The 14,767-nt window shown below is 40.6% G+C and overlaps 1 protein-coding gene across 2 annotated transcripts in view; it reads left to right on the forward strand.

Moving 5' to 3' along the window:
• Positions 1 to 14,767, forward strand: part of sema6bb (sema domain, transmembrane domain (TM), and cytoplasmic domain, (semaphorin) 6Bb) — a 114,102-nt gene that overhangs the window by 85,232 nt on the left and 14,103 nt on the right. For both annotated transcript variants that reach the window (XM_026304967.2, XM_026304968.2), the window contains 2 exons: positions 81 to 158; positions 3,808 to 3,866. In XM_026304967.2, the coding sequence (XP_026160752.1) occupies positions 81 to 158; positions 3,808 to 3,866 (137 nt within the window). The remainder of the gene's footprint in view (positions 1 to 80; positions 159 to 3,807; positions 3,867 to 14,767) is intronic.

Raw genomic sequence — 14,767 nt, forward strand, 5'->3', positions numbered from 1 at the left:
ATCATTATGGTCTTTTAAATTGTACTCAAGCTCCAGTAATCTCAAATCTCTGGTTCAAGCAATGGATTCTGTGTCTGCAGGAGCTGTATTTCCTCCAGGGACCCTTACTGTGGCTGGACCAGAGGAAGCACCTGCTCCTTCCTCAGGCCTGGGACCAGGTACGACACTTTTCAGTTTATATATACAACTCACCATAACACACACACTGTTTGGTCTACTTTATACAATACATGGCACAGTACCTGCCCCTTGTCCATACTGACACCCTGGCTGGTTTGGTTTATTCTTCTGTCTGTCTGTTCGTCTAAAGTTTTACCACATTTCTCTGGACTTTCTCTTTGATGCAACAGTTTTTTAAATTCTGGCTTGGTTTAATTTCATATATTTTTCTATATTTATCATTCCACTCACTGTTATTTATCTGACAATACAACCATAGACATTTCCCATATGCTGTATTGTTTATCTGGTCTGAAAGTCCTTCATTCTATCTGCTATTTAAGCCTCTGAGCAATGTCTGTGCACTCTCAGTAGCCTGTCACACACACTGCTCTGTGTACACTTATTGATTCAAGATGCCTGCTGCTGCTGCTGCTGCTGTTAAACAATACTATGTTCTTTCACTTTGCTTGTTGTGGTGGTCGTACAACACTGTGTAGTTTCGTGACTGAGTGCAGAGTTTTGTGTTCGTTTCTATGTTGTGTAACACTGTCTGTGCTGCTTATGCACCCACACAGTGTATTGTCTGGGTGTGTGCGTATACATGTGTATCTGGTTTGATATCTGTATGTGTGTAAATGTGAGTGTGTGTGTGTCTGTGTGTGTGTGTGCTTGTGTGACCTTTCTCTTTGCCTACTACTGAAACACAGCGGTGTGTCTTGACAGCTCACCTCCAGTCGCGGCTGCCTTTCTCCAGTGAAATCAAATCTCTCTTTAGTCAGGCTGCGTATTGAATTAGAGCTTCACAACACAGGTGTAGAGCCAGCAGAACAGACAACATGGACCATAAAGACTGCCTCAGGCTGCCTGCTTACACTGTTAAAGGCCTGTGTGTTGATCATGATTAGATTTCTCAAGGGCGGTCAACTCAACAATTGATTTTGCATTGAGTTACTGTGGATTTCGTCTTTGTGGAAAAATGCAACCTCTCTTTGCAAAGCTTGGCAGCTGGTGTTATATAACATCAAATTGTGAGGAAGACTAACAATGCTGAGTTGTGAGGAAGTACTGTATTTTTAATGGGAGTAGCTGTGGTTGTTTTACTGAGGAAAGGGGTTTTATTACTTTCCATATGTGTATTTGTGATTTTTTGTTTTGTTCACCGTTATTTTTATACCACTAAATAACATGATACAATAAAGTTCTCACTTGACTTCTGCCATTGTAGTAAAAAAACTGCTTTTAATCAATTACTTTTTGATGAGTCATTCACCTTTACCGAATAATTTAGCTCACTAACTATTCACACCCCCTTATTTGGCACATGGTGGTGTTCAGGTGTCAAACCCAGTATGTCTATAAATTTTCGACTCAAACTGTAATCTCAGTTTTATTAGGTTAGCTGAGCTGCTGCACCCACTTTCCACATTTCCTCCTGGCAGCGGACGTATCCCCTGGTCCAGGTATACCTGGTCAGGAATCATAGCTGTGACACTGTCCACGGTACTCAGCATTCATAAACACATGGTCTTCATCACTTTGTTTATTATGAAGGCTTTAAATAGAAAGACAGTGTACTTGGGAGTATGTGCTGTGTAAAAAAAAAACTGTGTGCACTCACAGAATCACAGACAATGCTAAAATCCACAGTCCATGAGAGGCAGCCAACTGAACACAAAACATTATTCTTTATTAAGGTGACAACCACTGTAGGTTCACAGCACAGTTGCTCTCATTTATCACAATGATTTCTAGGCATTAAAAGCACAAACGTTGGTTGTGCTGCTGCCTGAACTGTTAGCTAATTGCAGATTACTGACTTCTCAGTCACTTCTCCCAGTGAGCTCATTCTCAGGGCAATTGGTGCTCTGGTTCTTCAAAGGTCCCTGCTTCAGATTAAAACCATGAAACACTTTAAATGGTTATTAACTTCTGTCTAGCACTGTAAAACTATCTTCAGTGGTTTTGACTGATTCATTTCTAAAACTGATGAAGACATAAAAACATTTATTAACCACGCGTTTGGTTTGTTTGGTTTTTGTCAAGAGTCTGTGGCTAATCTTAACAATTTATGCCTAAAGGATCAAATATAAATGTCCTTTCTTGCCTACCTGGAGCCAACCTATAAAATATATACAACTATAACTTCTTTATACACTGTGTTTTTGGTAACAAACAAGATATAATGTCTTAATTAGAGAACTTTATGGGGGTTTAAAGGAATGTATTTTTATTTGCTTTACACAGAACCAGGTTAGCTGTTTGCCTTAGTTTCCTCTCATTGTGCTGAGATAAGCCAACTGGCATCAAGCTGTTCACCTTGCAGTGCCATCAGTCTTCTCATGGAGCTCTTAGCAAGAGAGGAAATCTGTGTAATTCCCAAATTGTCAATCTATGCTTTTAATGAACCTGTTGGCACATACCTGTGTTAGGGTGGAAAGTAATGCCCAGTGTAAATTACTATGAAGGCACACATTTACCTCTATGTTATTTGGACGTGGTCATATCTTATTGCCACTGATTTGTCATGTGTGTCTACTACTTACAATAGATATTAAACATTATTAAGACTACAGCAGATGTGTTCTTAACAGCTTACTGTATATAGCTTTGTGTTACTGCACAGACCAAATGAGCATGTCTCATATGTTTTACATAAAAGTACCAATGGTATTTCCTCTCACATGGCCTTTATTGTGCATATAGTCTGAACTGAATGAAGCCAACATGCATATACATATCTGTGCATGCACACACACTCACTCACACACACACTTAACTGTTCAGTTTCCCCTGCTATGAGTAATGACTAAAAGCAGTTGTGTTTTTCTTTGTGAGCACCTGGTCTGTGTGCTGTTCTCATTTCCTTTCTGCCCCCTCATTTCATCATATGTTATCGTCCTTTGAGTTTTCCATGGTCTCCTGTTGCCCAAATGGGAAATGAGTTTTAAAGCACGAGGATAGAGTTGTAGAAATACAATATGTCATGGTTTTTCTAAAATATAGAAAACGAGTGAGTTTGAGGTTTTCTTCTGTAGATAATTTAACTTTAATGACAAATTATTTTTTCATATGATTCAGTGCTATATTTCTATATAATTATGTAATAAATTCAATAGTTTATTTTTAGGAAACTGACATTATGATCTTATTATATATTTTTTAATAACACCCATAGCCTAAGCTGCATAATAATAAGTTAAACAGATTAGCTCTAAATTGTTATACTCAAGTACATGGGGTTTATATTTAAATATCTATATCGAAAATGAAGACGAGTATACTGACCTAGAAATATTTGCAATTCAGTGCATTAATTAGCTTAATTACTGACCCTGTAGGCATAAGTGCTTATCTTTAAATTATAATTGTGGTTATTTCATGATATTAGGCTGCTCAAGGGTCTCTTTAGTTCTTTTGCTGTTTTAATTATTTTTTTTTCTTACTTCCTCAAAATAAAAACAAAGACTTCTACAATCTTAAGTGATAAAGGGGCTTGTAAAGCTCTGTGCTTTTTTATAACTTGTCCTCTGCCATATCGCTGAGATAGTTTTCCTCTATCAGAGAGGATCTGTGCTGTGTGTCAGTGGCCACATTGCTGTGGCTCTGTGTCTTCTGATTAATGGCTGTGTCTCTTCTTCTCTGCAGACTGCCGTTCGAGCAAGATGTTGAACAGGGAAACGTGGCCCACTTGGGTGACTGTGACGGTAAGAGGAGTGATTCTCTGTGTGCGTGTGTGTGTGTTTGCCCACAAATGTTAGAGCTAATGGCTCTTTTGTCTCTGCCCAGATCCTTATATAACTTGTGTATCTTCAGGGTAAACAACAATACATTCAAAGAGGGGAAGAGACCAGTAGTTTCAGTTTATACTGAGTAAATCCACAAATAAACACAAAGACAATTCCCAGTCCACCTCATTGCTCTCTAGTATCTCACGTCTCCCTAGAGTAACGACCAGGATCCAACACAAAGATGGTTTGCTGGTCTCGCTTTGTCTCTGAGCTGGCAAGAAAATCCCTGTGTGTTTTAGCTAACTTTGCTCTCCCACTGTTTACTCTGTCCTTACTTGTATACTATCTTTGCTTTGGTCTGGTAAGTTTTGTTGCATATACAAGTGGTTAATTATATTCAACCCCAGCCTGAATTCTCCTTGATGTTTCCTTATTTATCTCTCTCTCTCCATATCATTATGAAAATAAAAGGGGTACACAGCAAAGCGAACTCTCTATTCTAGATACTCATAGGTCTGGATACTCCCATGGTACCTTCTCGCTTTGATCTGAGCGCTTATTCCAATGCGTGCAAATTAATCCTTTACTTGTGAAAGTTCCTGAGTTCATGTGCCATGCTCCCTAAGAAAGAGAACAGATAAATATTACATAATCAGACCCTGCGTACAACTCTAATCCTGTTTCAGACCAGCGCTCTGTTTGATGCTGCTCTCTCACTTCAGGTCCGCTGACCACCAAACCACAGGGGAACTGATGGTTGATGCTTCATGCATGGTGGAGTTAAGCTTATATTTGTCTTCATTTGGCCCATGTGTAGCTTCTTATTGACATTATTGAAACTTTTGGTCCTGCTTCTGATTATTTTATGTGAAGCCGACCATGTTGTGCATTTATCCTGCTTCTAATTCCTGTAAGTTACTTTTAAGAAGAAAAATCTGCTCAGAGAATTTTCTTCTCCATGACAGAAGACCACTTCAGTGAATACATATTGTTGTGCAGGAAGCTTGTAATTAAAAGTGCAACTTGTGCAGCATGATCATTGCTCTACTTCTGTGCTACAACAGTGGGTCAGAGTAATTACTCATGCTCAGACCTAATACACTGTTTTACAAGCTCCAATATTATCTCCTCTGCTCTACTCATTATATCTTGACCTCTGGTGTACATAAAATACACTCATGATGAAGCTGGAATGTAGATGTAATGTGAGGGTTGTAAGATGGCTACCATGCTTAAAGGAGTAACCTGGTAATATAATATTACACTTCTGTCTTCTCTTGTGAAACAGAGGCAATAAAAAGAATTGACAAATCAAAGAAAGAAATATCAAGAGCTTCTGTCCCTGGTGAATGGGTGCAGCCAGTCACCTAATAAACTCTCTCACTCTCTTGTTCCCTGCACTTTCACGCCTTGCTGTATGCATCTGCAACATTGGTGACAACAAGTGGAATCTGAAACTGAGCAGTGTGGGACTCCTTGAAAACATTGGACAAAAGTCAAACAAGATTCAAACATTTGATTTTAGGGTCAAACTGTCCTGTGACCCGTCCCTCCTGGGATTGTAAGACACCTTTGTAAAACATCAGTGTTTACAGTGCAACGGGAAGCTGCTTCCAGATGTAGGTCCAGGTTCTCATGTGTAAACAAACATGAACCCTCACTGATATATGGTTCTCTTCTTAAACATGCCTGCATTCACTAAGCAAACTGTCATATCCAAATAGGCCTTTTAGCCATTACAAAGCATTCAAAACCTGCAGCTTACATACTTGCTTTAAGTCCCACTACAGAGGACTGCTTCTTATAAAACACAGTATATTTCTCAATATAATGTTAGTACCAGTCCATTTTGGTGCACAGATAGACCTGTTTTTTTCTTGCATAAATCAGAAAAATGATATTTTTAGACTGCTTGGCAAATCCAATTTAATTTAATGTTGGTTTAATCCAGGATCAGATCTTATGTTTTGTTTCTTAAATAAGCATCTTCAGTTTTAGAAATACAATATCAATCATCACCAACTAGCTATGAAAACTCCAAAAACTGTGACTTGTACACTTTCTGTACCACAACCAGAAGGTCTTTCATTGGATTTGATAAAGCTTCTTCCAGTACAACTAAAGACATTATCAAACTGTTTAGTACTTAAATCATAACATAAACCATAATATTCATTTTCAGATTAGTTCTCATCAAATAGCTCTTGTGTGCAGTATTTGCTCTTTTTGAACCAGTATCAGATATAAATGTGCTGTCCTGCTCTGCCATTGAGGAACTTCTGAGTGTGTTTGCTCCTGCAGCTGATCTTCTCATGAAATACGCCCCAGCTTAGCTCTGCTGTCGCTAGACAAACTAGAGCTTTCGGTTTGGTATGTCAGGAATGTGAGCTAGCATCTATCTGACAGCTGCCACCAACACTTAGCACTTATTCTCAGATATTGTGATAAACTTGGTGTTGGGGCCTGTCTTTTCATCGCATCTCTTTTGAGACACTTATTATTTCTGATATGGAAGTGTTTGTGGGTAATGTGTTTCCTGGTCCTAGTTAGCCTAACACTGAGCCCCTTTGTCTTTGTCTTCCTTCCAAAGATCCTTTCAGCCATTTGCAAATGCAGTGTTGAGTCAAAAGAAGACAAAGAGTTGCAGCTTCAATGGGCTTGTTATGACAAACTGTCAGTGACACTATTAAGATGTTTGGAAACTGCCTCTCCATATGTGTCTGTCAGCAGCTTTTCATATGTGCAGTCTGACTTCCACTTTGGATGTGTTGGGAAAACTTAACAAAACCAGTGTGTTCTCCGCTCACATGCCTTATTCTTCACATAGACAGGACACATGCTGTACATTTGTGTACAAACACACACATCAACATAAACTCCCCAGGGATTTGGATTGGTGGGGCAAACAGAAAGCTTTGGGTTGCTGAATATTTCATATGTCTATATTGGACTCATTCCACCTGTGTGTATCTTGACCTAGCAGATGGGAGGTGAGATAAGTTCTGGCCTATTTATCTGTCTTTGGGGAAATACAGCAATCTCATTTTCACTCTTGCTTTGCTTACTCTTTCCTGGTGGAATAGCCTTTTTCTACAGCTGCATGTCAAACTAGATTTTTCCTCTCTGGCTTCCAGTCATGATCAAAATTACTGATTTCTTAAATCAATATTTTCTTTTAAATCCAAACTACCATGAACAATAGAGTCTACAGGGACATCTAAATCAGTGGTTCCCATCATAAGGATCTGGGTGGAGTGAGTCACAGGATGATTAATGGGGAAGGGTGACAACCAACACATTGAACAGTATATTTCTGCTCTGTTTTCTAACTACCAGATACCTTTTCTGGTAGCTAACAAGTAGCTAAGACAACTCATAGATCTGTACAATCTATTTACACTTAGGGTTGCAAAGATAAATATGTTCTTCATTTTATGGGATCACAAACCAAAGCAGTGGAGATCAGTGTACTACACTTCCAAACTACATGTACATTTTTCTCTTTTAGCATGTAGTTACTTTACCTGCCTTGTTTCGCAAAGACTATTTCTTTGGCAGAGATAGTTTCAGTGAAACATTTTCCAAAGAGACAAAAACATTGTTTCTGGAAAGGCGTGCTGACAGTAGTCGTACAACTGAAACATTTTCTTTCACATTTTCCACCTATTACACGTGTAATAAACTGGTCCTTTTTGCACCTGAACCTCTTTGGATTTTTAGTTTTTAAGAAGAAAATGATGTTAATTTTGTCTTTTTAGCTTATCTGAAAAAGAAGTTATTTCTTCCAAGTCTTTGCTCCTCTGCTGCTTGAGTGCCTCTCCTCTCCCTCATGCTTCATCTCTCTCCAGTCCCAGTCAGTGCTACACTGATTTCAAAGCAGCCTTGTCATCAGACCTCAAAGGGAGATGGATGGACAGCCTTACTTAGAGCCGATCTAACTGTCTGCCCTTTCTCCTTAGTCAGAGAGGAGCTGTTGCTGGAAGGAGAATCGATTTTCATCTTGCTTCTGGATGATGGCAGTCAAATAGATATCAAGGGTGATTCTGTAAGGAGAAAAGGAATAGGACTGGGAAATGAAGGAATAGAGAGCAGAACAAAAAGAATGAGTAAGGCATTGAGAAATCATAGGAAAAAGGCAAATTTTGGGCATGGGAAGGGTGAGACGGTTCAGGAGTCATTAGGGCGAATGAGAAAAGAAGCAGAGTGATTGGAAAAGAGGACAGAAGGGGTGGAAAAGCGAGGTTGTGGTAGTGGTGGTGGTTTTGGTTTTGAGCACATAAGAAAGTGAGAAAAGACCAGGATGAGGGTGTGCGAAATGCTTTGAGAGCAGAGCGAGATGTAGGGACGGGAGAGGTGCAGCTGTTTTCATGGGTGCTGTGCTGGCCCAGTGTGACAAATGGACTGAGAGTGCCGGTGGCATCTCCTGTGTCACAGCGCTGTCACTGGCCTCCTCAGTGGGCTCATGGCCAGGCTGTAACTCTGTCAGGGTGATGTAAGCCACCTGCCTCATGTCCTCTTAATTTTCTCATTGAGCTGCTGCCCTTCTCTTACTTCCCACTTCTGTCCACACTTGTGCACGATTCAGGTTTTCTCATTAAAGTTGATCAGATGCGTATAATGTTTCTGACACCATCACTAAAGAAATTAACACAGCAGGACAGTTTGTGAACATTTTAATGCGCTGGGCAAAATGGCCACAATCCTAGAAACACTCATGAGAGAAGTTGGAATATTTTATGACAAATATAATAATTTTGTAATGTAACATATTGTAATGGTCATTCATTCACAACGCTGTGCCTTTAGTGTTTTTACACAGCACAGTGGTGTGTTTTCAATGGCTGATGTTAAACATGTAGCAAACGTGAATTTATAGCCTATAAATACAAATAATAAAAATACCTGGACTCAGGAAACCGGTTTCTTTATTTTCAGTGAGTGACTCATTATTTATAGACTGTCTTTTGTTAAACACTAATTCACTATTGTGCAATTTGAGCTAAGGGCACAGTTCGTTATGTGCAGCTCACGTTTTGATGTTCCAATGAAACCTGGTTACTCAACTGTGATTCTTACACAGCTGTGTGAGTAAATGAACCACACAGCCACAAAATAAGCAGCAGCCATCAGGTTAATGATGTTACAGTGAATGGAAACCATCAGTAGAGCCCTCCTACAGTCTGCCTGCAGTCTTCTTCCAGTATCAGGTATTTAGTGCGGTGTGAACAGTGTTTTCTTATATTGTGAGGGATGTAGCGACAGACAGTTAAAATAGTTTGGGCATCTGAAATTAATTTAAAAATATTTCTTCCTCCTCTTTGAGGGCCCCTCGAGCTGGTGGCGCCATAGACAACCACCTAGCCTCCCTATGCTTAAACAGTTGTGCCGCAGTGTGGGAGATCACTTTAATTATGAGAAACTATGAGGAAGCCAAGTGTAGCTAAGGGTATTGCCTCGTGGTTATGCATGGCTCTCTCTGCATTTATTAGAAAACAAAGATCACCCTCCCCAGCACACACACACACACACACACACACACACACACACACACACACACACACACACACACACACACACACACTTTTAGTATGTAGAGGCATGCCTTTCCTTTCAACCTGCTCTGATCAAAGCAAAGTTTGGAAGCTCAAAGTCTAAGTGAGATGATGTGTTGTGGGAGGGACGCTGCTGATGAAAGAGATGAGGTCAAAGAAATATCTGGGTTCAATTATGTGTCTGTGCGTGTGGCTAATATACATATTTCACCCAGGGGTTTTCTATCAGGTGCAAGGCTGGGTGACTTTGTTGTTGAGGTCCAAACAAGCACAGTCACCTGCTCAGACTCTTTTTGTTGGAAACACAAACACAAAGAGCAGTTTTTAAGTTGGTGTCTACCCGAACACACAGATTACAATGTATTTTGAATTTCTTTTAGGATGTTCTGCCTACGCTACTTCCCTGTTTTCTGAGTAAACTCATGTAGCTATCATACAGCAGCAGAATGCTTGGTCCATCTACTGTCAGTACGCAATTACAGCAACGTGATGTAATAACTACATTTGCACTCAGGTGAAACAGTGTGGGTATATCCATCAATTATGCAACACTGACTCTTTCATATGTTTTTAAATAGAGTTGGGAAAAGAATAGAGCTGTGTGTCACAGAGGAATGAGCCATACCAGGCTTTGGTTATGCAGAATAATGAACTAGCAGCCAAAATTTATTTTTTAAATCCAGGGCAATAATTAACAATACCAATAAAAAGGTAACACAGTGCCAGCATTGGAAAATCACCTGTCCTTTGAATCCTATTTGCAGTGCAAATAAACATATTTGGCTGGTATGGACATGAGTTGGGTTCTGACCAATATGTTTCCTAAACTGTCAGACCCAACATGATTAGTGAAACCTGCTCAGACTCCAGGTGCTAATATTGTATTCCTCTTATTAATAAAGTATTCACTTTTGCTTTGGCCACTTTTTCAGTTTGTGCTCTGTTGTTTCTAAAATTACAACAATTAGTTGGACACACCTATTTGTGGCCAGAGTTTGAACTTTTAATTCAGCCTGTAGGAAAATAGAGCCATTAATGTCTGTGTACAAGCAGCTGTGTGCCCCCTGAATTAGTAGTCTCTGCACAGTGGACAACTCAGCCAGCATGACAAACTGCAGCTGGATTTGTGCTGGATTTAGTTTTAATGATGTTTGAGCAGAACACACTGCTGACACAAATCACCTAACCAACTCTGAATCGCTGAGTTTGTGTGTGTGTGTGTGTGTGCGTGCACGTGTGTGGGAACAGGTAACACAAACCATTTCTGTAAACAGCATGATGACTTAAGATTTGGGCCGGGCGTCGACAGGCACTAGAGGATGTCAGATCCACTTACAGCAGGTTATCACGATGTGTCGATTGGCTGCCTTTACTTTTTCCAGGTCATGACCCTTGCTTGACAGGCAGATCAGTTACAGCATAAATAGTCTGTCAAACTTCCAACCTCTCTCTTTTAATTTTCCATGAGGGTCTGTTAATTGTAAAGAAAAAAGATACATCCAAATCATTTAGTTGGATCCCTACAACAGCCTCAGAAACACCAGACGCCTGTCTCTCAGCAGCAACGAGCTAAACATTCCCTCGTTTTATTTTGCTGTTTGCAGGCCTTTGGGGTGAACAAGTCAAATTGTGTTTGCTCAGACAGCTCATCAGCTAAAGTCAACTCTGTTAAACCAGCCATCAAACACGAGTTGGAGGCGGCATGCAGGCATGTGCGTGGTGCTGTTGCTGCAGAGACGTCCTGCCTTATCACATTCCTTCATTGTTCCAGCTCAATACTTTTCTCAAATCTCCATTTCCAGTCTGCTGATAAAAGCAGAGCAGGCTTCCCGATGAGTGCACATATCCAAACCCTCAACGAAACACACAGAATTTCACACTCTCTCGCATACACATTCGCCACCCGTTTTACTGTGAACTCACTCAGCCATAATGACATAGCTAGTGTTGCCACAGTGTAGCTACAGATGGAAGCAATTATGGTGCTGTGAAAATATTTCCTGAAGAAAAGGCAGTGTTTTGACTGGTGAAACAGCGGGATGCAATCACTCAGTAATTGAGGTCCACTGAAACATCAGTGAAGTGAAGATCCCTTGTTGTGGTATCATGTTAGAGTGAATGGCAGTCACCACAGAGCCATGAGTGGCTCGCTCTTTCTCTCTGGTGGTTGTGATACTGTGAGGATCTCTGTGCAGGAAAGAAAATTTGTTGCCAAATTTACAGCCATGGTCTCATCTAATTTCATTCTAATTGCTGAGGTTTGGAAATCGACCTGGGTTAAGGCTTGAAAGGGAGAATCCATAAAGCAGACACAGTCCTTTGTATGTACATGGCGGATAGTTAAAACACTGGGTCTGCAGATGATAAATCTATTGCCTTGTAGCCTGAACCCCAACAGAGAGACAAAGACAGGCAGGAAATGAGACTGAAAGAGGGAATAGGGGCTTTAGCCACAGTAGTTCATTTTTTGTTTGATGCACTCAGTTCTTTCAGACAGACAGAGGGCTCTGTAACCTTGCCGCCACAGTCATCCTTCCTCCTCTCCTAACTCCTTCTTCTGTCACTCCTGCTAGTCAGACACCAAGGGCACAGAGACAGAAAGGAAAGCAGACAGAGAATAGACAAGTAGAGCTAGAGGAAGTGTGATGTGTAGCTGTGCATCCCCAGACGCCAGAATACGCTCACACATCTCTCCCACCCAGAGGAGTTTCTGAGAGGCTTGAAGAACAGAGCTGATCCCCTCAGTGAATACCAGGGCTTGGCTGATGAAATATGAGGACCTATGAGTCTTATAACAACTGATGCGTAGCAGAGGAAAAAAGGAAACGAAATAGTGTATAGCGCCTATGCAGTTTTCACAGCGTAGAGATGAGGATTTTTTTAGCAAGCTCTGAGAAGATAAGAATAGCTGCCTCGTAGCTGCCTCAGCCTCTGGAAAGCTTGGCGAGGTGCGAGGACTCCTGAAGGAGTTCAGCTCTTTCATCTTCCTCTGAGTCTTCCCTCTGCTCCTCACATCTCCTTCCACACAGAGAAAGCCTTGAAAAACATGGGGGGGGGGGGTGTTCTGACCACAGGTCCTCGCTGATAGATGTGTTTGTCTGTGTGAACAGGGTTGCCATCTTTTAGAGACTGGTTAAAGCAGGTTTTTCGCTGGTGAGGCCTATAAACATAAGACCTACTGTTATTCTAACTTAGTTGTTACATAGTCTCATCATCTAAAAGCTGCTCCATTCTGCAAGAGGCACCTGATTCAAGCCATTTACAATAAAATGGTGTCTTGCTGTAACTTTGAGGGCTCAGAAAATGCCTCAGGTAATAGAAACTGAAGAGAAACTATAGACAGTGAGAGGCAAATGCAAACGAGCTGCCTCTGAGTAACTAACAAAATGATAACGTTTTTGAATAAAGAAAATACATATGGTTTTAATAAGCGTGTATTAACTCAAACCTAAACTTCTTAAATCATAGATATTAAGTTCAGTTGAACGGATTAAATATATCAAGCAAGTTGCATAGAAGTTGAAGACTGGATGTTGGACTGTTACATGAGCTCAAAATTTCCACCAAAGTTCAAAAGAGTTGTGATTATTTCACATGGGAGATTTCTGGTTTTGTGGCTCTTGCTCTTGCGCCATGCTTTCCTCGCTGGGTTAGGGTGGAAAAATCAGATCAGACCACACAGTTTTGATGAAGAAGATTAGCTCAGTGGTAAACTAAAAATAATTTAATAAAATAATTCCTAAAGTTGTGGTTTTTTTTTCTGGGGTTCTTTTCTGGTGTTTTGATAAAGCTAAAAATACTCAGCTTTGAGTTACAATGTTTCCACAAAAATGTTGATCCGCCTAGTTAAAAATACCTCAAGTTAAATCCGTCTTCACATTTAAACATCTGGAATCTATGAATATGCTAATATATTTGTCTAGTTTAACTTGATATAAGATGTCCCCTGCTTCACTGAAAGATCCGCTCTCATGTGTTGAAGGCTTCAGATTCCCACATCTCATTTGTATAAGAAGAGTTTTGGACCCTGACTGGTTGTGATTTCACAAAATCTCATACATACAGAACACGTTTGAAAAAAGATTTAAGGTGAATACAGACACTTTCCCTCGTCAGCAGGAGAATGTAAAAATGAGCTCTTAATACAGATTTTCTTCTTCTTAAGCATGCACCCTTGCATATTAAGTGAAATTTCTGAATGTGCAGTTTTTGGTGGGCTATGTCCTGAATGTGTGAGTATTGCAAAGACCAGTGTAGGTGTGTGTGTGTGTGTGTGTGTGTGTGTGTGTGTGTGTGTGTGTGTGTTTAAACATTAGGGGAAAAAAGCAGAATCACCATATTAAATATTATGTGAAGGGACCTATAGCACTTGAACACTTGAATATCCTCATCAGCTACTAAAGTCACTGGCTCTTTTCACTGTCTAGAAAATTAACCACTAGACACAGGCACAATAGGGAATTTGCCTGAACTTAAAAACACACACACACACGCACACACACACACACACACACACACACACACACACACACACACACACACTTACGTACACGGCTGAAGCCTTGGGCAGGTGTGCGGCTGTTACTGGGTAAATGTTGTCCAGTAACGTGCAGCCAGGACCTAAAGGTGCTGTGTAATGTCTCAACAGAGAGTCCTGCGGTGTGATGTCCTAAACACTGTAGCTGCTCTCCACTCACTCCACTGGGGATTGTTAGTGTGGCTGTCATTCAGACAGAAATCGACCATCTTGTGTTCTCCTAACTCCCTGCATCACACAGCACTTTTCCTCCTTTTTGCAACACATCGATAACACAAGTGTGTTTTATCCACTCTTTCTCTCTCTTTCTCTGTATTTCACTCTCTCTCAGCCTCTTTCTTTTTCCTTCATCTCTAGCTCTCTCTCTCTCTCTCTCTCTCTCTCTCTCTCTCTCTCTCTCTCTCTCTTCTTCCTATCTCTTTTCCTTCATTCCTGTTTGTGGCAGCACCTCAGTATTGATCACCTTAAACTCTCTTTAGTCTTGGTCATCTGACAGACATTGTGATTCTACGTGATCGTTTGGCTCAGGATGTGTCCTAATGATGCATGCACCTGTAATGCCTTGGCCCATATCACACTCGAGACATTTTATTAAAGGTGGCCTGTAAATTAACAGAACAGGCTGGAGCCTGAACGAATGGGGCAAGAGCAGCTTCAATCAGCCACCCAGATGGCGCGGAGCCCCGACACGAAGCCTGATGGTTTAATTATTTTGTTAAACCTTCGGAAATTTGTATCAGGAACAAGTCCAACACTTCAGCGCCAGAGGTGTTAACATAAAAACAAAC

The sequence above is a fragment of the Mastacembelus armatus genome, chromosome 4, assembly GCF_900324485.2.
Source record: "Mastacembelus armatus chromosome 4, fMasArm1.2, whole genome shotgun sequence".
Lineage (NCBI taxonomy): Eukaryota > Metazoa > Chordata > Actinopteri > Synbranchiformes > Mastacembelidae > Mastacembelus > Mastacembelus armatus.